Source organism: Rhinolophus sinicus, linkage group LG09, assembly GCF_036562045.2.
Source record: "Rhinolophus sinicus isolate RSC01 linkage group LG09, ASM3656204v1, whole genome shotgun sequence".
Taxonomy (NCBI): Eukaryota; Metazoa; Chordata; class Mammalia; order Chiroptera; family Rhinolophidae; genus Rhinolophus; species Rhinolophus sinicus.
The window spans coordinates 48,795,310-48,818,839 of NC_133758.1; the positions used below are offsets into that span (position 1 = coordinate 48,795,310).

Consider the following 23,530-nt stretch of genomic DNA (forward strand, 5'->3'; position numbering starts at 1 on the left):
AATAATAATAAAATGACCACATGTGGTTTTCAATGGACTTTGTTGCATGTTTTTTAAGTTGTAGATTATTTTCATTTTGAATCACTTGGCAGTTAGGGAAGGGAGATATAAGCTTTTTATGTCCTTGGGGCCTCTCAGGTGGGGTTGTCAGGTTTAGCGAATAAAAAATAGAGGATGCTGTACAGTAGTTAGGACATACTTACACCAAAAACACATTTGTTGTTTATCTGAAATTCAAATTTAACTGGGTGTCCTTTATTTTATGGCAACCTTACTCTAAAGGCCAGAATCAGCCTTGCTGAGAGAGGTTAAGGAACCAGCATGAGACCCACCATGAGAATGAGAGCTGGATATTTGACCCGGAATCCAGGCTCTTTACCCTCATGGGAAGACATCTAAACCCAGGTTGCTCTTCTCTATGCTCCACGCAAGGTTAAAGGGGAGAGAAGTGGACGTTCCCTTAAGGGGATCTTTTAAGAGGCCTTGGGAATAGGTATAACCATGAAAGACCCAAACTCTGCTTTAGCTCAAAGTGGACAGGGGGAGTAGGAAGGAAGGAAGGAGAGAGGGAATAGGAAGACAGGGGCACAAATTCCAGGGCAACTCTATAGGCTGCTCTCTGTCCTGGTTTGGATCACTTTCTCACCCAACATGGTGGACCAAGGTCTAGAATGTCTGAGTTGTCATCTCCCACTCATCTCCCATCTCTCATGTCATCGCCCATCTCCCAACATTAACTGAACAGCCACCCGAAGTACAGTGAGCCCCCCTCCTTGTGCATTTTCACTACTGAGATGCAAATGGCCCTTTCCTAACCCAGCTTCCCAAAGGCTGCCTTTAGACTGAAGGAGTCTGCATTCCTAAAATTGCCAGGTGCTAAAGAACAATCAGCACTTCCACAATTAGCTGCTACCTTTCTCTAATATCTTCATGCAGATATTTAATTCGGAAAGAATTACAAATTTCAGAGACATCAGCCAGGAGGTGCAGATCTCCACGAGGGTTGAGAAACATGACCAAGGCACAGAAGAGGGACAGGGACCAGGACCAGAGTTTCTTATTTATCAAATTAAAATCTCTCACAAATAGAAATCGAATCGATCACCTTCCTTACTGGAAAAGTAGGTCATTGATAAGAGAGGTAGAGCCCTCTCTTCAAGTAAGCTTTTGAAAAATGAAATCATTTCTCTGAAGCACATGGGAGAGCAGCCGTTTTGGCCTATTGGGGTGAATAAATGCGAGTTTAGAAATCTGGGTTTAAAACTGCTTATTTCATTAGAAGAATATACGTGTGGCTTTTAAATTTTCCCTCCTTTGAAATTACACACATTCTCCCAGAAAGAGTAGTTGATCAAGGAAAACTGTTTTATTCCAAGGGGTGAAAATAAAATTGACAATAAAAGAAGAGCTAATTAGTTGTAGTTTTTTGTTATTGTTATTATTTTTTGTGTGTGTGTGCTGCACAAAAAAAGTCCTGACAGAACAAGGATATATCCATCTCCTTCCTTTTCTGCCTTTGTCCCCTCTGACTCCCTGGAGCCTGTTTAAAGGCGTCTGTGACAAACAGCTGGTGACCTCTGCTGGACAGCAACAATTGCATTGCTTGTCTGTTGTAGAAATCAGAGCTTAACATTTTGGTGAAGAAAGGAAAGTATTCATTCTCTGCTCTAGTTTATTATAGTGTGTAGTGGTATTTTATTTTCTAAAAGCTCAAAATGCAAAATGTGAAATACTGTCAAGTAATTAACAGGATATTCAAAATTTACAAAGATTCATTGAAAAACTTCAAAAAGGGAGCCAATGAATTCAATGGACATTTGAAACTATTTAATAGAGGTATTTGTTGTACATGTAGTTTTACTTTAACATAACACAAAATCTCTCTGTGCAAACACGTAACCTGAGTTGGAAATGAAATCTGAACTGAAGAGATTTTAATAAACAAAAATAATTCTCTTGAAAATATAAGCAATGATTCCCAATTGAGGCGTTTCCCTGAAGTTCAGGGCTCAGTCCCAGGACAGGAATGAGGGAAAACTCCCTGCAGGTCAAAAGCTCTGCTGAAGTCATAGGATTGTACTTGAGGGCCCTTAGCCAGAGTGAGCTTTCTCAAACACCCCCGGAAGGAAGTCTGGCTGCTCAGGCAGTTTTGCTTTACATCAGCTGTTTAGGAAAGAAAAGAAGTCTTGCTTAATTTTGTTAAATGACTTGGACAGCACAATAGGAACAAAAATAATCTCAAAATGACAATACGCCTCTCCCACATATGTGGCTTTGATGATAATGTAAGTCAATGAAAACTTTTAATTATGCAATAATTATAAGGCATAATTGTGACTTTAAAAATCTTAAAAGATACTCATTTTATTTTCATTTGTAACAATTATTTGGAACATCTGAAAATGTGTAATTCTAACCTGAAAGCAGTGTGAAGAGGGTAACAGACATGTCTGTCCTCTGAAATGATTACCCACCCCAAAATGATTCCCTATTCTGGGAGATCTCTAAGGTGATTTACCTCAGTACAGTGATCCAGCTTACTTTACATCACACCTGATATTCTTAGAGTCTAACCTAATGATCAATTTACAAGTGTAGATTATTTTAATTTTTCCAAAGAATTCCTAGGTTTTTGAAATAGCCTTTCTAAAATGGTAAAGGGTTTGTCAGTCAAACCATGTATTTTTCTTAATCCCTATCCCATATCCATTTAAACTACTACTTGCACCAGTGACAATGCCACTTAAAAGTGAAGAAGCAGAGCAGACATCCAGACGTACCAGGATAGCCGCCAACATAAATGGGATTATTGGTGTCCACTGAGGTGGACTGGGTGTGTGGACTCTCGGCATGAACGGCATTCCCATCGACGGTCAGAACCACACGGTGTTTGCTCTTGGAAGCGTGCAGGGTGTGCCACATTCCATCACAGAGACTGTTGGTAGCTTTGGGCTCATATGTGGCCGTTATCCTACCAGCACCATTGTTAACATGAAACAAGAGCTAGACGAACAACAGGCACAAGCAGAGAGACACATATCTTGGTGAGTTTTTTCATATTTAAGGAACACAATCCATTTACATGATGTGCTTGGAGTGGATAAAATCCCAGCATTCTGCCAAAAGGGAGAGCTAACTATAAAAAACAATCATTATGAAAAATAGCCTCTTAAAGGATTCAGAGGCTATCTTACCCCTGAAATTTCAGAAAGGGCAAATGCCCACCTCCCATAGGTACAAGCCTGAGCACTGTCTTAGCGCTGTGTCCTCAAATCAGGAACTGATGGGTTTACTGAGGGTGGCGGTTCACAGCAGTTACTAACACCTATGAAAGAACATTCATTAACTCCCTTCTGACAAACTATAGATGTTCTACCACAGCGAGTAGTAGCACACAAAAGATGGGAGGGAAGAATTGTAAGTATACTGCTGTAAGGTTCTTATGCTGTATGTAAAGTCACTCAGTGTTATGTCAAGGTGGCCTATGACAAATTAAAGATGTATGTATATTATAAACTCTTGGGCCATCACTAAAAATGTTTTAAAAGAACAATAAATAATAAGCCAATAGTGGTAAAATATACATCAGGAATTACATTTTTTGCAACTATTATACTTCATTAACATTTTTCAGATGTCACACAAAAATGTGCAAATCGATACAAAATTTGTCATAATTCTTTTGAAGTGCAGATGAGGAAAAAAGTTGGTTATAAGCCACAGTGTAGAGAGGCAGCAATATGATGTAGAGACAATTTTGTTTCTACGTAAAGATGAGGTAAGTGGGGAGAAGAGGTGAAGGGCAAGCAGTCTGATGACTTTCTTATATTCTCCCCACCCTCATTCTAGGATCTCCTGGGAACCAAAAACCCTGTGGGGAGTAAGTAGGGAAATACTGGAAACAAGCAAAGAAGTCTCGGGGAATCTAGAGCATAGAAACTTGTTCCTTGCCTTCCAGGAAGCAGTATCAGGAAGAGTCAAGCATCTTAGTCCCACAACAACATGAGCTGATCACAGTGTAGTGGGAATGGTGGCAAAGTGCAGTGAGGTAGAGAGAGGACTTGAAAAACCACCACTCTGATGCCCCATGGCCTGTGATGGCACAGCAGACATTACCAAGTCTGGGGGATCGGAAGGTGACTGAAGATGGAGAGGCAGCAGTGCCCATGACAGCTGGGATGGAAGCCTCATCTGCAAAGGACGTTGGCTAAATCTCCAGGAGGAGTCCCCATGCACTGAGACTTCAGACTGCTCCTTACAACCAGCCAGGGACAACTGACCAAGTGCACAAAAGACAGGCTGTGTCTGAAGATCAGGAGAGTTGAATTATACCTCCCTGCTGTCAGGAGACAGCCCACAGAAAAGAAAAAGGACAATTAAGACTCTTTTCCCCCAATCCTTGCAAATAAGATGCATTCAGATGGACCCAAACGGGACAGGAAAGAGAATGAGAACTGGAAGAACCTCTGAAGGAGGCCATTTCAAAGCAGAAGAGATGTCTGCTTAATTGTTGAGTTCATTTTGTTCCCAACACAAGAAGGACTTGAACCTGGAAAGCAGGAGCAGAATAGTTATAGAGGAAAAAAAAAACTACATTTTTTGCATTAAAAAAACTAGACTGTGGTACATCTATCTCATGGAATACTCTACAATAAAAAGAAACTAACTACTGATACACGCAAAAACCTAGGTGAACCACCAGGAATTGAGGCTGAGTTGGAAAGCCAATCTCAAGAGGACACGTACTGCATGATTTCATTTGTATAACACTCCTGAAATAACAGAGAGATGGAGAACAGATTAGTGATTGCCTGGATTAGGATGCAGGGGGAGAAAACTAGAGGGGTTAGCTCAAGAGAGCGTGTGGTAATGGTACAATTCAGTGTCTTGACTGTGGTGGTGGTGACGTGAAGCTACACGTGATAAAATTGGGTAGAACTACACACACACATACATGTATAAGTAGCATAACTTAAACTTAGTGGATTGTGCCAATGTCAAGTTCATGGATTTGATGTACTTACTAGTTATGGGAGACGCTAACACCGGAGAAGCCTAGGTGAAGAGTGCATGAGGACCTCCCTGTACATTTCATGGCAACTTCCTATGAATCTATAATTATTTCTAAATAACAAAGTTTACAAATGTTAGGGAAAATGGGGCATCAGGTCGGCAACTTACTTTAAGATGGCTCAGGAAAAAAAGGTCTTTGTATTGTAGTTGTTAATTTTGCTTTGAATTTAACTTCAGAATTATAAAAGAAGTTATTTTTACAAAGCTTTTTAGGATTACCTATTTTTTAATATTAACTGAACCTTTTCTCCATTCCATTAAAGTGGATAATTAGAAATTTGGACCTAAGTATCTCTCAACTGCTCTGTCTCTGACCCTGGGGTAAGGGGGCACCCCATTGAGATGAAGCACCTACCTTGCCATTCACAATCTCTAATCCAATGGCATCCACTTTGGCGCTGCTGACCCCCAGGAGGACGCCATTCTCTGAGAAGGTACGAAACTCCAGTGTGATGTTCACATCTGATCGGACTTTGTAGCCTTCTTTGACTGGAAAACACAAGGAGACCCTCGAGTTAGGAGTGGGCCCTGGCCGCCCAGGAAGGCTCAGGCTCAGAGAGGCCTTGGGCTCAGCTGGCTGTGTACTTTGGCTCCTGACTGAGATTCAGGAGACCTGGCTCCAGCGCTTTTTCTGGATCCAGCTCCATCCTCACCAGCAAGTTACCTCCACCCTCTGAGCCTTAGCTTGCACATCTGTAAAATGAAGTGACACTTTTAAAAAAGACACACAATTGGGGGCTAAACCAGACTAGGGCCAAGGCAGGCACATCCTTTAATCTGGAGCTACACAGGGAAAAAAGCAAAAGGGATTTGATCCAATACAATCCCTTCATCATTTATTCAGAAATACTCTGTTTTCCCAATGTCTACATACTGGGTATGTCCTCATTTACTGAGTGTATTAGTCAAACTCCACACTAAGTTTTTTAAAAAGTGGGTATTTAATTGAATGGATTTTTTATTCAGGTAATTTAAAAAGCTGAGATAAATTGGGGATATTAGCAACAGCAGGCAGTTGTTACCACACCCAGGGCTGAAGGGAAAATGGGAGAAGGTGGTGTTACCAGAGTTTGGAAGAATGAAGGAGAGATGTGTGCTACGTACCTTCTCCCTCCCTCCCGACAGGAAAATCAGTTATCTAAAACGGGGAGGGACTGTCAGGTACATTTGAAAGGCTAGTTCTAAACCTTGAAGAATTTTTATTCTAAGGCAATGTACAGATTTAAATTCCTCTACTTCTAATTGGTTAATATTTTCAATAGTCTAAGTAGAGTTAATTTCTTTATCAAATCTGACTTGCATTCATTTGGCTGTCTGGTCTGGATATTTCATGCTGCTGATTTTTAATTCAAAGGTCTTTATTAACTTGGACAGTGACAGCATTCCTTACATAAATTTAGGGAGGGTAGAGATTAAACCTGCACGTTACCCTCTGCCAGGAGTTGCACCGACTCTGGGGGGAGGAAGCCTTTGTCAGGCCATCTGGATGGCACAAAAGCTGAGAAGCCTTGTACATTAGAAGCTGAGAAATCAGAATAAACAGGAACACTTAACTAAATGTGGTCTTGCTGCAGCCTTGTCCAGTGGGTCCTGTCCCATCACATAATTCTTGGATCCATATCCTCTTAACGTGCAGGTGAGTCCCAAAGGTTTCTTTGAGATTGTTGATCATACGTACCAAGAGCTGCATATCCACTTCCTTCAAAGTAAGTTCCTTCCTGGGCCTCTACGTAGCACCGGGCAACTGCAAATGCAGACACTGGGCTGCCCTTGTCCAGCTGTTTGCTGTTCACCGTCACCTCCCCAATGCAAGCGGGGATGCTGTGCGTGATCTAAGTCAAATAACGTGAGAGCGGACGGTGGTGAATAGAACCAAGGGCAGTTTTTTTCCTATACTTCAACAAAACACATTAAAACACTATCTTTGGGTTTTTAAAATCTAATTGCCACAATACTTAACATAAATGCCTAGCTTAATGCTACTATATGAGTACCTTTGCTAATAATGCCATAAATGTGTTTCCCATTTCTTTGATTAAATATTATGGAAATCAAGAATGAGGAGCTTTCTAATCTGCAAATACAAATTCCCTGGACTTTCCTGAGCTGTACTGGGGCTAAGAGGTTGTGGAAAGAGAAATGTTCACTGACTAACAGGCGGAAAAGGCTGGTCAGGCTTCAAGGGGAAGCCTCAACACACAATCTAGGGACGAGGTTCGAAAGGTTTGCATCTTGCAGCCATGCCCCAGGTCCAAACAAGGTAATTTAAACATAAACATGTTCCTCTACAAAATAAACACCACCACAATAAGGTAAAGTGGGCCCCATACCGAAAACGCTGCTTACATTTCCAATATTCCTGGCCCTGTAATCGGAGGGGAGGCCTCCCAGGTACAACTTCCCTTCCACGTCCAGTGTGGTGCCATCTCCCACTGCGGTCATCATGGGGGACTCCTGGCCGTCAACCACCATGAAGCCCTTCCTTTTAAAGTACTCTGTCTTGACCTAGAGCAAAATGAAAACATCTACGATTTTTAAGGAATCAGAAAATTTTGATAACGTTTTTTTGCAACTCTGTTCATTATGGCTGTAATACCCTGAATGACATCCTAAGGGATGGCCCAGAGTTTTACACAGCCAGTGGTGAGAAGGAACTGAGTCTGGCAGAAGACCGGAAGCAGGCACAGGCAATGGTGCTTCAGAGCAGAAAGCGCTCCTGAGCCTTAGTGATAAGAAAGCAAATGTCGTGCTTTCAGGTTTGGCCCATCCACACCATGGATGAGCTTGATTTACTTCTCATCAAGTCGAGAGTGTTTTTGGTACTTTTCCTTCACTCCACCAGTGTGTGCTGATTGCCTATGAGGTATCAGGCTCGGAGGTAGGCCCTGGGGATATTCCAGGAAGAAAAAAAGGTCCCTGTCTGTAAAGAGCTTATGTTCCAAAGGGGAGAAACCAGACACTAAGCGAGCAGAAATCAAAGGGAAAATTTCACTGCAGTGAAGCGCAGTGGACACCTGGGACCCATGGGACAAAACTCTGAAGGCGTGACCAGAAGCTTCCTGAAAGCGTACCGTGTGCCACTTGCCATCACTGAGCAGCACAGGGTGAGAGACCTTTGTTCTGCCTTTCCCGAGGTCAAACAGGAAGTGGAGGCGGCCCCCGTGCAGCTGGAGCGTGGCGTAGTCCACCTGGTTCTGGTGGGCCATGTGGTAAATCAGACCACTGGAGGCAAGCGTGCGGATACTTAGCTGAACCGAGAGCCTGCAGAAAAACAAGAGCTCAGCCCTCAGAAAGGAGAAAGCGTGCATGTTTGCTTTTTAAAATAACCTCAAAGAGAGAACCCAATAATTATTTCAACATTTACGTTTGCCATCTCAGGAGAAAGAGTCATTCATTTACCTATCCATTCGCTCAGCTAATGGTTACTGTGTCCCTTCATCTGCCAGGAACTGTGCTAGGAGTGGACGCTAAAGCCGTGCACTAAGGGAAAGTAAAGCTAATACCAGAAATACGCCAGAGTTAATATTGGGTCGTGAGCAGGTCAGTGGTGGTACATGAAGTAGTCAGGCAGGCAACTCTGAAAATAGGTATGTCAGCTGAAATCTGAATGACAGACAGGAGCAAGCCCCACAGAGCCCGAAGGAAAGGCCTGCATTTTGTTTTCAGACAGTACAGAGTATGTTAAAACAATGGGCTTGGTCGTGGTGGACAGCCAGGAATCCCCAACCGGGGCCATGTGGGAGATGGCACCACGTAGGGTTGGAGGGATGGTTGCGTCTAGGTGTCCTTCCACAGAAGGAAGGGTGACATCACTGAAGCACACAGGGACAGGACATGAGGGTGTGGCTCCATCCTCATGGATGAGGGGCTCTGGAAGGCAGTATTTGGATTTTAAGTGCAGTGAAAGTCAAAGGAGGGTTTTAAGGAGGAGAGTGGGCATGACTTATATCTTAAAAAAAGAAACCTCTAATGTGAAGAACAAATCCGGAGGGGACAGGGTGACAGCAGGCGTCAGGCAGGCAGCTGTTAAACAGTCCATAGAGGCTGGGTGGTGACTTAGAGCAGGGTGGTGGTGGGGGATGCGAAGAAGGTGAACTAATTCACAAAACGTTCTGGAGGAAGAAGCAATAGGACTTGCAGCTAGACTGAATTTGGAGAGTGAGGGACAGAAAATAATCTCTGTGTTTGGGCCTTGGGCAACCAGGTGAATGGTGGTGATGTCTGCAGAAATGACAAAGAGCAGGTTTGGGGAAGATAGTTAATTTTATTTTGGTGTTTTGAGGTGGAGGAGCCTGTCCCAATCCACATGGAGATGTCAAGTAGCCAGTTGGTTATACAGCTCCTAATTCTAAGTGGAGGTCAGGGCTAGAGACCTGGGTGTTGGTTCAAATAGATGGTATTTCGAAGTCGTTGGAATCTAGAAGACCACTGTTGGAGAATATATGGAGGAGGCCCTGGGCCTTCTCTGATGGAAGAAGAGCCAGCAGAAAAGACTGAGCAGGGGTGGACAGGGAGAGAGCAGGAAATCAGGAGAGCGAGGGCCAAGTGGGTGTGATACTGCTGAGGGCCCAGCAGAGAAGGCACCTTGGGATGGGACGTGGCCACAGCAGGTCTGGGACAACTCTGGCAAGAGCAACCAAGGAGGGAGGGGAGGCTGCCGGGGTAGGTAGGAGAGGGAATGAAAGGTGAGGAAAGGCATACAGCCACATAAGGCAACTCAAGAAGTTTTACTGTGCAACAGAGCCAGAATACTGTGTGTGTGTGTGTGTGTGTGTGTGTGTGTGTGTGTGTGTATGTGTGGTCTCCTGGAAAGTTTGTTTTAAAGGTTAGAAACTACGAGAGAGGTAGTGTTATAAGCATAGACACAGGTCAGTGCCTGGGTTTAAGTTTAAGCTCTTCTGTGTGACTCTGAGCAGATGACTTAACTTCCATGTGCCTCAACTTCTTTGTCTATAAAATGAAGATAATATTACCTTCCTCATAGGACAAGTATGAGACTAAGTTAGGGTACATGAGTACAATACTGACACAGTCTCTGGCACAAGTGTTTGCTACTGATTCTGTATGTGTGCTGGTGGGAATCATGAATGAAAGAGGGACAAAGGGATACTGCCGATATGCTGGGGAGGACAGCGGTGACGGACTCCAGAAGGCAAGCAAGAGGGGGAACAAGGGCCCTTCCTCCATGGTGGCAGGGGAAGAGGTAGAGAAATGGGGACAAAGGCCAGGGGTTTCTCTTTTTGGTAGTGGACAGATGAAGGAGTTCTCTCTTTTCAATGAGGCAGGTCATCATCTGGGGCACGAAGAGAGGCTATGGGATGTACAGAGTTTTGAAATAAGAGGAGAAGCTATGAACAATAAAAAATAGTGAACGTATTAGAGAAATATATTGGCTCCTCATGTATTCTGGAGGTTTTTATCTGAGATTCGTGGCCAGGACTTCAACGTCAAACAGGTAGGAAAGAGATAATGCATTTCCGCAGCCTTGTCCACCAGCTTGAGTTCTGGCCAAGTGTGGGTTTTACCTGTGGTCACGGTAGAAGAGACGAGAGCATCACGGGAGTTTGCAAAGGAACATGTGTAATAATAGCACCCAACCTACGTGAGTAGGGGATCAACTGTGCTTCGGGGCTAGAGAAGGGGGTGATGATCGTGAGAATCATGAGGGCTTAGAGGTGTTGATGTAGTGGAGGAACTGCTGGAGTGGGGAGTAACAGAGGAGAGATGAGGAAGAGGTCAGTTCATAGGATGCTTAAAGTAAAATGTTAGGAGGTGGGATGGGCACTTATGAAGCAGGCAAGGGTATGACAGTGGGGAGAGGGTAGCTGCGGAGAAAGGAGGAAAAGACCTTTGACAGATTGGAGCCAAAGGACTTGAAAGGTCAAGTGTTGGGAGGCTGTGAATTCCTGGAGAATGATGGAAGGAGTGGTAGAAAAGACAGTGATGGGGTAGTGGTCAGAGAGGGCAGCAACAAGAGGTGTGGGGTGTAGCAGAGTCTGGAGGCATGAACTTCAGATGAGCTGGAGATTAGAGGAGAAAGGAAGGATGAGGAGTCAGAGGAACTTCAGCCCCCGTCAGTGGGATGTGAGCTGGCTTCCCTTAATAAGGGTCCTCGGGACCGCAGGTGTGAGGGCCCGAGGGAATATGCAGACTGGTGTGGGTGTGGCCCCAGGAATTTGCGGGGGAGGGCACAGTGAAAGAGTTTGGGTAGACAACTGCATCAGATTAGTGAATGCTTACAGTAGAATGGGGTTGAAAGACTAGATGATAATAAATGTAGGGGACTTCGGACTCTGGAATTGGAATGATTTATACAGATACCTCCATGCTTTCCATACACACACACACAAACAGGCAGTAAACAGCCATCATCTAAAAGGGGTGAAGACAACCCACAGGAACCCCACTTGATCACAGTGTGAACATCTGGTTTGCATAAAGGCTGCATTTCTATCTGGTTGCCTTCTCACTGCTGCCACTTGGTTGGCAGTCAAGCACTCCATAATAAAATAGAAATAGCTGCTTCTGGAAAAGACCCATTGCTGAAGAATACCTTCCTGATTCATCTAGGAATAGGACTCCTCATAAGGACTTCAGAACAATGCCTACCTCTTTCTAACAGCCAGCTGATTGAAAGGCAGGACAAAATGGCTGCTTTGCACGAGACCAAACTGGTGTGCGTTGGGGACATACTCTGGGGCTCCATACATGGCACACTGATGCTGTAAGAAATGCACAAGGACACTCAGCCACACAGCCAGGACCCCCACTAACACGGGTACAGTTTTCCATGAAGAAAACATCTCAGAAGCAATCATATCAGAACACCAACGACTACAAATACATGTTTGCACTGGCTTAATCTTCTTTGCTTTAAATAACTTACTTGCCAGCCCTTTATCTCTCCAAGAAAGCAATTAGAGCATCTCTCATCTCACTCCCACTCAAGTTGACTTAAATTCCCAGGAATTTCATTAGGCCTAAGTGGCAAGGCTTCCCTCCCCCTGACCCCGCACCCCCACCCCAGCTGAGGATATCGGCTGATGCAGGACAGCTACAGCACATGGCACGGGGACACTGGAAGTGTGCACAGATGACAGGCCTAGCAGGGCCTCCGAGTTTGACGTCTCTAATTCCTCATGGACAGTAGAAGGTGCAGCCAAGAGGAGCCAGGCTGGAAGGGGCTCCCAGAACCCCAGGGCAGAATGTGAGGAGCCAGACAAGGTGCTCAGGCACCAGCAGCTGCCCGGCAGCGCCCTCCACACACTGACTGCAAACCAGGTGAGGCCTCAGACTCAGTTTTCTGGCTCGGGCTGGGCAGATGCTCCAGAGAGCGGTCCTGCACTCAAAGACTGGCCCTGCTTGGAAGGAACTGCTTTTTACATATCTGCGCATCATTTAAATAATTAGAGAGTATGCCTTCAACTAAGGAAACGGAGAAATCGGAAAAGGGAAAAAACAATGAAAACAATGACTGCCATTAAAAATATTTGGTAAAAAGTAACTTTACCTAGATGAATCAAATCCTTTTTCTAAGCAACAATGATATGCACAATGGCTTACATTCAATACTTATTTTCATGTTTCTGACTAAATCCACCAAAGTGATCATGAGTCCTTATAGAAACTGCCCAAAAGCTTGCTGTGTGGCAGTCAAATGAGGTGCCTGAGTGTTCTATTCTGCACTCTGTAAACTGCCATGTCATCTGTGAGTTTGCTCAGAGGGTCATTCCCCACCCTTCTCCTGCTCTGCTTTTATCACAGGGATGACCCCAGAACTTTTCCAAAGGGGCTTCCAGCTGGTTCTGCCAATGGGAGGCAGTGCTGTGAGAGTCCAAGGTGGGTGGATGGAAGAAACAGGAGAGTTTCTCCCTCCCGTCCAGCTCCAAGCGGCCTCCATGGAAGGGTCTGTCTTCTTTGTGCTTCTGTGTCAACCAGAAGACTCACTCCTTTGGCATCCCTGGCTCCCAGGCTCAGATGGCACCAACCTCCTCCCTTTGTGTCACTGCTCCAATGTGCCCAGTCAGCTTTCCCAACACCTTTGCAACGAGGCCCCCATTTTAATTTCCTCTGGGCCTCACTCTTATTTTCTGACTGGATCTCACTGGTTTAATGAATGAAAACCCCTCTTACTGGACTTGGTAAAGGGTGGGGCTCTGGTGGGAGCTTGCCATCCTCTCCATGAAGAGCCAGCTGAGACCTTTCTGAAAGCAAGCAGGTGTCCAAGTCCACTTGTTCATAGCCAACTGCACTAGTGAAATCCAAAAGCCTGGATACAAACAAAGCATTTTCTTAATTAATTAAGATATGACAAACCAATATATGAACCAATGCCATCTTTCTAGAGTCCATATATCCTGTCTCATATATTCTTTTGTTTGATTCTTCTGCCTGGCCCCCGCCCCCTTAGCCCATCCCCACGTTGTCCACCTGGCCATTCCTAAGCATCCGTCAAGGGTTGTCTCCAGTGTCGTCACCTCCTCCTGCAGCCTTGATTGGACTGCCTCAGGGGCAAATTCTGGTTCGGGCTCTCACAGCACTGCACAGTAGCCTCAATTAAACACTGATTCTTTCTTACTGGTTTCCCTCTCCCAGGAAGTCATGAATAGCTGTCTCAGGACAGTTGTCATAAGTCCTTTTACCCTGAAGCCCTTGCAACATGTCCCCTGTCCACACATACACTATTGGCACTTTCTGAGGACATGGCTATGAACAGCACAGAAACATTTCTGCCCTATTGAGTTCTCAGCATCAGAACTTTTTCAGGAACATAAAGATGCTTAATCTATTTATTAATAAACAGACAACTGGGTGAATAAATGTATCAAGTGTACAAATAACTAAACCTAGGGTCTGACATTATTTCTGTGTTGAAATCCAATGCAGTGTTTTATTCTTGCAAATTTCAAGGCCTCCTAAGAGGTTCTTTCACAAAGGATATTGAGACCATGAAAGATCCAAGTCCTTGATCAAGATCACAAGGCAAGTCAAGAGGGAGACTTCAGTCTCTTGATGCTCAGGGCACATTTAGCTTGTCCTGCGCAGACTCTGGTCTGCCCAGGTCAAAGCGTGGCTTTTGTCCCATCAGCACGCTGACCATTGGCAGAGGATCAGGAAGGAGGAACAAAATACCCATGGGCACATGTTAATTCTCTTGTTCATCATGAGTTCCACACAGGGGACGGAGACTTCCAGTTCTTAATTAAACAGTAATTGTTTTAGAAAGAGTCATTAATATGCTGAAACTGCAAGTAGCCCAGTTGTAAAGGCTCCTTTAATGCAATGAACTTAAGACAATAAGAAACTCGCATCACAAAATCTCTACAGTCTCTTAAATGTATGCCAAAAATGTATTTGACCTCTACTGTTTATTGATAGTCCTGCGGAACTAATGTTCAATTATTTTTTTTAATGTGTGATGACCAGATCTATCCATCATTCTAATCCAATAGAATCCATTTGGGAGACTTGCATGATAGAACAATGCGGTTCGTTTCAGAAGCTTGTAGAATTTTAGGTAATTTCAAACAGCAAAAGCAGATTGCAGCTGAGTATCAGCACTCAGCATTAAAACATCAGGAAGCGCAAACACATGCTGAGAGCACAGCTCTACTCACTCCATGTCAAAGACGAGGTTTCTGATACAGCCATGGAATGATCTTCCCATCTTGAGCATGGATGTCGCCTCACCCTCCGGAATGCCCCCTATGTACAGTTTGGACACATTTATTGTCACGCTTTCCACTGATGGGCCCAACTTCATTTCTATAGGATTTGTCTCATCCAATTGGACAGTGATAATTCTAAAAGGTCAAAGGAGAAAATGAAAGAAAATCTTCTAAATATAATGAAACATAACTGTCCCTTTTAACATGTAATTCCACATGTACTTACTGAACAACAAAAATTCCCTGGAGATAAATTTTAACATGACATTATATGTGACTAAATATGTGAATCTTGAAAATTACAATCTACAATTGAACATTCTCCAAAAATGAATGGAATTTTATTAAACATTATTGAGATCAATTGCTTTTTGGAGGGTATTTTTCTTTTACTTCTTTACCTGAAATACAATGTTCAGTGTGCTTTTAAAATATACAGGAATGTTGACATTATACTATTTACTATTTTACTCTTTACATTTCACTATTTACTGCTACTATTTACTATTTTACCATTTATTATTTCGTATTAATATAATGCTATTTACTAAACTATAATGTGATTTCCCACAGAATTAATCTGATATAAAGACAATTTATATTGGGTCCCCAAAAAGGGCAGAGTTAAGGTTGTTCAATTAAGAAAATTCTGCAAATATCTGATTACAAAGCAGTGAAATTAACTCACAAGGAAGTATTCTAGCAAGGTTTTAGAATTATTTTGTACTGTAAGAATGCTAACTGCTAATAATGTCATAGCAATCGTCTGGATCATTCATACAAAGAGCATCTTAACAAGTTCCTACTGGGGAACCTCTGTGAGGTCACCATGCCCTAGTTATACAAATACCTCCCGCTCCTTATCAAGGAGACAGAATGCTCTTGTCCATCGGCATATGTGCCCGTGGGAGCGTGCAGGAGAGCTCTTCTCAGGCTCATTCCATCTCCCAAATTGACATGCACTTCCACGTGGCCTTCAATCAGCAGGATGCAAAAGAAGGGCTGGGAAGATTGCACAGAGAATTCCACAGAAAAAACATTACTATGTGATTTTAAAAGTTACCATCTTATGAAAATAATGTGGGAGTAGTAGCACCAGATAAGCAATTAATTAAGAATTTCACTGTCTAAATCAAGTATTTTAAATTTTGTATATTACTTTCTAATCTCTATTCATATTTTACATTCTCTATTAGGCTATTATCACTAACCATATCAAAGATTTCCATTTCTACATAGTCTTCGTTATTATTATTTATTGCCACATTATGTACCAACAAATAGGTACACTTGTGTTATTTTTCCAGTTCTATTGAGATATAATGCACATATAACATTGTATCAGTTTACAGTGTTCAACATGATGATTTGATATATATATATATACTGCAAAATGATTACAATAGTTTAGTTAACATCCATCACTTCACATAGTTACAAATTTTATTTCTTATGATGAAAACTTTAAGATGTACTCTCTTAGCAATTTTCAAATATACAATATAGCATTGTTAACTATAGTCACAATGTTGTACATCCCCAGAACTTGTTTATCTTACAACTGGAAGCTTGTACCTTTTGACCACCTTCACCCATTTCCCACCCTGCTCTCCCCTGCCCCACCTCTGGTAACCACCAATCTATTCTTTGTTTCTATGAGATCATACAATATTTGTATTTCTGTGTCTTATTTTACTCAGCATAATGCCCTCAGGGTCCATCCATGTTATTGCAAATGATAGGATGTCCTTCTTTTTTTTTTAATGACTGAAATATACCGTGTTTCCCCGAAAATAAGACCTAGCCAGACAATCAGCTCTAATGCATCTTTTGGAGCAAAAATTAATATAAGACCCGGTCTTATTTTACTATAAGACCGGGTTAATATAATATAATGTAATATAATATAACATATACATACAATTTTCTTTATCCATTCATCTATTGATGGACACTTAGGTTGTTTCCATGTCTTGGCTGTTACAAATAATGCTGCAAGGAACATGGGGGTACAGATATCTCTTCCAGATAGTGGTTTTATTTCCTTCAGAAATATACCCAGGAGTAGAATTGCTGGATCATACTGTAGTTCTATTTTTAATTTTTTTCAGAAACCTTCATACTATTTTCCATAGAGGCTACACCAATTTAAACCCCCACCAAGAGTGCAGAAGGGTTCCCTTTTCTCAACAGCCTCTCCAACACTTTTTATTTCTTGTCTTTTGGATGACAGCCATTCTGACAGGTATGAGGTGATATCTCATTGTGGGATCCACTTCTTTATTATTAAAAATTTAGGAAGTTCATATACAATTTTTATGATCATATATAATGAACATTTAACTTTTTCTGCCTGTGAAATTCTTTCTAATGTTTGCAAAAGTGGGATTAAAGAATTAGAGTTTGAAAATGTTTAAAGCCCTTAAAACTTTTGGGGCAGTACTGAAAAGAGGTCTACCAGCAGAACTGGAATGTGTTTCACAATACTCTTGCTAGCATTAGGTGACAGCATTCCTTTTTGCTGACTTAGTGGCAACCTCTGATTTGCAAGTGGTCCTGTTAAGATGGGTGAAGGAAAACAGTTGATGGTTCCTCAAAAAGTTAATATACAATTAGTATATGACCCAGCAATTCCACTCCTAGGTATATACACAAAAGAAATGAAAACAAATACTCAAAAAATATCTGTAAGTGTATATTCATAGCATTCATTATGTTCATAATAGCCGAAAGGTAGCAGCAACCCCAAGTGTTCATCAATGAACTAATATAAACAAATTACACTATGTACATACAGTGGAATATTATTCAGCCATAAAAGGAAGTACTGATGCATGCTACAAAGTGGATGAACCTGGAATACACGCTGAGTAAAAGACTAAAGATCATGTCTAGTGTGAGTCCATTTACATGAAATATACGGACTAGATAAATTCATTCACAGACAGAAAGAAGGTTGGTGATTCCCAGGGGCAGGGAGAGGGTAAAACGGAAAGCTGCTGCTGAACGGCCTAGGCTTTTATTTCGGGTAATGAAAATGTTTTAGAAGTACATAGAAGAGGTGGCCTCACAATATTGTGAAAGCTCTAAATGTTACTAAATTGTTCACTTTAAATTGGTTACTTTTATGCTATGTGAATTGTACTTCAAATGAAAAAAAGTAAGATTGGTGGAGTCCATAAACTCATCTGTCGTTGTTAACCCTTCACCAAGTGGTTGGTGAGGTATTTGGGGGTCTGCAGACTGGTGTTTCAGTCCTAGCTCTGATACATAACAGCTGTGTGAAGTTGGGCAGGTTAATTGGCCTCTCTGCACCCATTCTTCCTCAGCAAAATACAGGAAGCCGCATTCACCCTGCACAGTAGTTGTGACAATTACATAGCAATGTCTGTGAAGTATCTTGCACAGTGAGGATAATACTCTACCAAATGCAGCTGCCTTGCCTTTGCTTCATTAAGATAATATATTAGCATTTTGTGAAGTTTCTTCAAATTACGTGATATAACAAGATTGAGCAGAGGACAGGGTAAATATCACCTATGCTACTGAAATGGAATATAAACATGGAAAACCATCAACTTTTCTCTCTTCTCCTACTGCTGTTCTACTGTGCTTATCAGAGCCCACATTTCTGTTTCTGCTCCTTTCAAACCTATAATAATAGGAAAAGAAAATCCTGCTTCCTGGAGCAGTATACTACAAAAACTATAGAATTTGAGGGCTGACTGTTTTAGCCTTAGAATGAAGAGTAACAACCGTAACATGTGGAAGAAAATTCAGTATATACTATCTGAATGAATTTAAAAAGAATTAGACATAGACAGCAAGTATCTTTCTTCTCAGTAGCCAGACAAGGAACATGGCTACTGAGAAGAAAGATACACAGAAATCGCTGATTCATTAAGTGAAAGACATTCAGCAATAGCCACTTTTACTTACTAAAAATGCATGTCCATAAGCAATAAATGTGTATGAAGAGGTCACTTCCCGTCCACTTTTTCCCCGAAGCCATTTCCTTCCTGAGCTGTGGCTCTCTAGTGTTTGAGCTACTCACCCCATGGCTCTGCCGACGACCCTCCTGGTCACCATGCTTGCCCAGGGCAGCCAGGATGATGCCACTGCTGTTCGTGGTGGCAAATGTCGCCAACAATTCTGATTCTGGTGACAAAGACTTGGGTGGCAATTCAATGTAGCTGCCTTTCAAGAAGCTAACACTTCGGATGGGCTGGTCACAAAGGAGAGGAAAAAGCAGTGTCAGGTCCACCTGTGTGCTGACCCTCCCACGGGTCACTGCCAGCTTCTCCCATCATCTCTTTCCTACTCGCGCCAATGGTTTAGATTGTCTTACTTTATTGTGTGGATAAATCAGTGGGCATGTATAGAAACTCATTCCAATATTAATAAAATGCTTCCTACCTCCAGTATACAGCCTTTTCTCACTCCATAGGATTTTCTGAGTAAATCAAAGGTTGATCTGGATATTTCTAGGTTTTTGATACAGCCCACATAGCTTTTGCTGGTGACACCTTTCCTGTAGGGAAGGACATGAGAGCAACAGGGATTAGAATTCCATTTTTGAAAGAAGCCATAAAAACGGACCTATGAATAAGGAAGCTCTGTTTCCATGTGTCATTCTGAAGCAAGGCCTCCTCCTAAGAAGGGTATTGATGGTGAGAACTTCAGGTCAAACAAACGCTGTTCTTAGGACTAAAGAGAGGCATCAAATTTAGTGTATTTGATGACTTAGATGATTACCTGGATAAAAATGTTTAATATTTTATGGGAAATTATTATAGTCATTACAATTTAAACATACCAAAACACAGGCCAATTATAAGACAAAGATGCATTAGAGCTGATTGTCTGGCTAGATCTTATTTTCGGGGAAACACGGTATCTGGAATCAGGGATTGGGAGACAGGCTTCCAGTCCTGGCTATGTCTTGACAGAGGGGTAAGACCAACTCCCAGAAATTTAAGTGTATTCATTTTCAAGACCAGAGGCATGACTGAGGTTGTAAACCAGGTTCCTTGGAACTTTCAGATATTTCTGGCAAAGAGAATGGAGGTCAAGGGAAAGTGGATTCTGGATTGTTTAACCCATAGCAACTGGAGTGGCGTCACTTCTGTGCCACATATTAGAATTCTAGATAAGACCTCAGCCTGAAGGCGGGGTAATGCTACAAATATACATTTGAAAACAACTGGGCTGGGTGACTCACTTTGGATATTGGATGTTCCCACTCCCTGGAAGCTATCTTGCCTTAACTGCTGGCCTTTTAAATATGACTAAAAGAAAAAAATTAAAGCTTAATTTTTCCAATCGAAAATTATAAAACTGAGGACAATGAATCACAAAAACTGTATGTAAATTACTAAAATCACAAAGTTAAACATGAATCAGTATTATAAAAGGATTTTATTACCCATCTTCTCTGCCATCTTTCATCCAACTTACTGATGCTGGTCTTTCAACTTTCACATATATTATTCATTTTAATCACATAAAGGTAGAATGCAGGCAAGTCTGCAGAAAGCATGAATTTTTGCCTAGAAAGAGATTTTACCTTTCTAAAATGTCTAGAGAGGAGAATGAGTTGTGGTGGAAAGTGAGGTCTCCAAATATTACACAATAACAATTTCTAGATGTTCTAAAAGCAATAAACATAAAAACATTAATTTTACTGCAAAAATTTTCTTCACTTCCCAATTAATATGGCTTTGACTCAAAGTAGATTATTATGGGTGAAATTGTATCCTCCTCCAAACATACTGAAGTCCTAACCCTTAGTACTACAAATGTGACCTTATTTGGAAATAGGGTCTTCACAGATGTAATTAAGTTAAGATGAAATCATTAGGGAGGTCCTAATCCAGTAAGACTGGCATTCTTAGTAAAAGGGAAATTTTGAACACAGAGAGACACACACACAGAGGGAAGACAAGGTGTGGACACAGAGAGAATGTCATCTACATGAGGAAGGAAGCCTGAAGTTACCAGAAGTTGAGAGGTATGAAACAGATTCTTTTTCAAAGCCCTCAGGAGAAAGCAACTGCACTTGATTTTGGACTTACAGCCACCAGAATGGTGAGAGAACACATTTCTGTTGTTTAAGCCACCCAGTTTATGGTACCTTTTTACTAGGAAACTAATATAGTTGGTAATTAGGGACATGAAAATTCCGTACCTTACAACTCTTGACCTAGGTATTCCACCCACATAAATTGGCTCCTTATCAGGACGATTGAGGTCAGAAGACGCTCCTGGGGTTTCACCTTGTTTGGTTTCCTTATAAGTAGTGTTATATGCATCAATAACTGCTAGGAGTCCTAAAGAGATTGAAAGGAATAGGTAAGAAAATGAAAATGACTTCTTACGTTAAAGTGAAACACAAACTTCTGCTAACAAAGTTTATTTACATTCTGCAAATTTGACCAGTGAATATTCTTGACTATTAACTGAAAATCCTCCATACAAAAGTCAATAAATCCAGAATATGCATCGCTATATGATGGCAATTTGTTTCTGGAAGCAAACAGAATTGATTTGGTTCTTGATTCCAAACCAGCATTTAATGTTAAATAATACATTTGGAAAGCATACACACATAGAATTATAATATTCCTCCAGCAAAATGTGAGTCCTGGTGCTTAGTATTCCAAAGAAAACAATGGATTTTGGTTAGAATAGAATTCAAGAATACCCAGAAAGCTAATGTAAATAAGGTTGCTGGTTTTGGAAAGATTTCTATTCCTCTGATATAGAACAATATCCCATCCATGCAGCAGTGCATTTACCTTGCTTCCGGTTTCGCTGGAAAGCGATTTTGTACCAGGTTCCATTGTTATAACGTCGGTCTGTAGCAAGGGCAAGAGGCCCTGAGCCCAAGTCAACTGTAACTTTAACTCTGCCATGGACCAGCTCGATGGATAAAAAGTCTTTCTGTAAAGAAGAGAAAGTAGTTACATCGTTATCACAAGATTTCCTTTCCCTTTAAGTCAGGGATGGCAGAAACCTTCTAAAGTCAAACTAAGAAGCTGGACCTGGCCCAATAGCCAGACGTCTATGCTATGAAATTAAGAGTTCACAGAGGCTTTCTAGAATATTACACAGATATAAGATAAACTCATTGTTATCAAAATTACAATTCAGTAAGAGAAGTGAACTCTTTCTATCTTTTTCATTGAGACTGACAAATAGATCAGTTCTAAAAAACTAAAGTAGATGATTGAGAGAAATCACCAGTACATGAGATAAAAAAATGGGGACATGAACTTCTTGTGGATGGATTTCACATAGGGCCGCAGTGGTCAGAGTGAACACAGAACAACACATATTGTTTAAACTCAAAATTTAATGGCAAATGTTTGATTGATACCTATAATGATGGGAAAGCTATTTTCTACCTCAGGCTCTTCCAAAGGTTCTTCAATAAAGTTGTATTAATATAATAAAAAAATTATTTAAAATGGGGACATAGTATGGCATACGTATGTATACAGAGGGTACCAAAAAATTTACATACATTTTAAGAAAGGAAAAAACTGTATTAAAATTACACTGATGGTAACCACTTTGAGCATCTCTTGTAATTGCAGAAGTCAAACATGACTTGTATTCATCTATTGTTATCGGTATGTATTGAGTATTACAATTTTAATACAGTTTTTTCCTTTCTTAAAATGTGTATACATTTTTTGGCACCCTCTGTATAATAATATTAATGTATGCTCAGAAAATACATATTAAACATAAATATCCTCAGAGCAATCTAACTGTATATACACAGTGGGGTCCAAGCCCCATAAAGATTCTTACGGTGCCATTTGAAGCAAGGTAGAGAAGAAGCCCATTAGGTGAAAAGCTACTAAAAAGCATAATTATGTGTGTCACGGTGGCCCGGAGCGTCTTCTCCACAACAGAATACCCACTCCCATCAAAATGGAAGGAAGAGTCTTCATTCTGGGGGCTGCAAAGCAGAGCAGATGACAATCCATTCTCAGGAAGGTAATTAAAGACAACAAATTATACATTTACCACGTTCTCCCTCACAAAAATCATGGTAGAGCTATTATTTCCATAATTTGATAACACCTTAAAATATATTTGTTATGAGATCATGCGAGACAAATGCCCAGTTGCTTTCTAAGTAAAAAAAGGTAATGTAGGCAGTGTTCACAGTAGTGAAAAGAAATTTCTCCAAAGGATGGATAAGTACTATAAATATAGCTATTTATCAACTAGATTTTTGTTTAATTTCCTTTAATGGAACTGTTCTTTCTTAATCCCATTGCTTTCATAAGAATTTTTTATATTGCCATTTATCACCCTCTGTTGGTTGTAACTAATATATCAGCTAAACTGGAATTAACGATGAAAAATAAATACATACCATTGTACTAGAAGGACCATTTAAAAAAAAAAAAAAATTGACAAAACCTCAAAACTCGGCAGACGAGCTTACAACAGAGTTATATAATATAGACCACACTTGTCAGATTGGTGTGATTTCTGGACTTCCCCATGCCTCAAAAGGCTGATTTGATACACCATTAAATTATAAATTAAGTTTATCTGGAACATATCGTTATTAGGTTTAAAAACTACTTTTCTGGACTCTCATAGAGCTTGAGAGAGCAACTTGGATTAGGGTGTTTTGGGATATGAATTTGAATTTTTCCCAGTTGAAGGTGTAGCACCTAACTCAGTGCCACATCTCCAAACAGAGCAGAATAACCAAACAGAGAACTTGTTTCCATTAACAAAGCAAAACAAAAAATAGCAGGGCT

General features: G+C 41.2%; 1 protein-coding gene across 1 annotated transcript in view; it reads right to left on the reverse strand.

Moving 5' to 3' along the window:
* Nucleotides 1–1,812: 1,812 nt before the first annotated feature.
* LAMA1 (laminin subunit alpha 1) overlaps nucleotides 1,813–23,530 on the reverse strand; it is a 160,682-nt gene continuing 138,964 nt past the window's right edge. The window contains exons 49-63 of the mRNA XM_019755789.2: nucleotides 22,560–22,710; nucleotides 21,539–21,683; nucleotides 20,929–21,070; nucleotides 19,158–19,272; nucleotides 18,796–18,966; nucleotides 15,592–15,743; nucleotides 14,691–14,876; nucleotides 13,207–13,342; nucleotides 11,683–11,795; nucleotides 8,145–8,334; nucleotides 7,420–7,578; nucleotides 6,752–6,905; nucleotides 5,429–5,562; nucleotides 2,781–3,003; nucleotides 1,813–2,163 (exon numbers count right to left, since the gene is read on the reverse strand). Of these exons, the coding sequence (XP_019611348.2) occupies nucleotides 2,003–2,163; nucleotides 2,781–3,003; nucleotides 5,429–5,562; nucleotides 6,752–6,905; nucleotides 7,420–7,578; nucleotides 8,145–8,334; nucleotides 11,683–11,795; nucleotides 13,207–13,342; nucleotides 14,691–14,876; nucleotides 15,592–15,743; nucleotides 18,796–18,966; nucleotides 19,158–19,272; nucleotides 20,929–21,070; nucleotides 21,539–21,683; nucleotides 22,560–22,710 (2,332 nt within the window). The 3' untranslated portion in view covers nucleotides 1,813–2,002. The remainder of the gene's footprint in view (nucleotides 2,164–2,780; nucleotides 3,004–5,428; nucleotides 5,563–6,751; nucleotides 6,906–7,419; nucleotides 7,579–8,144; nucleotides 8,335–11,682; nucleotides 11,796–13,206; nucleotides 13,343–14,690; nucleotides 14,877–15,591; nucleotides 15,744–18,795; nucleotides 18,967–19,157; nucleotides 19,273–20,928; nucleotides 21,071–21,538; nucleotides 21,684–22,559; nucleotides 22,711–23,530) is intronic.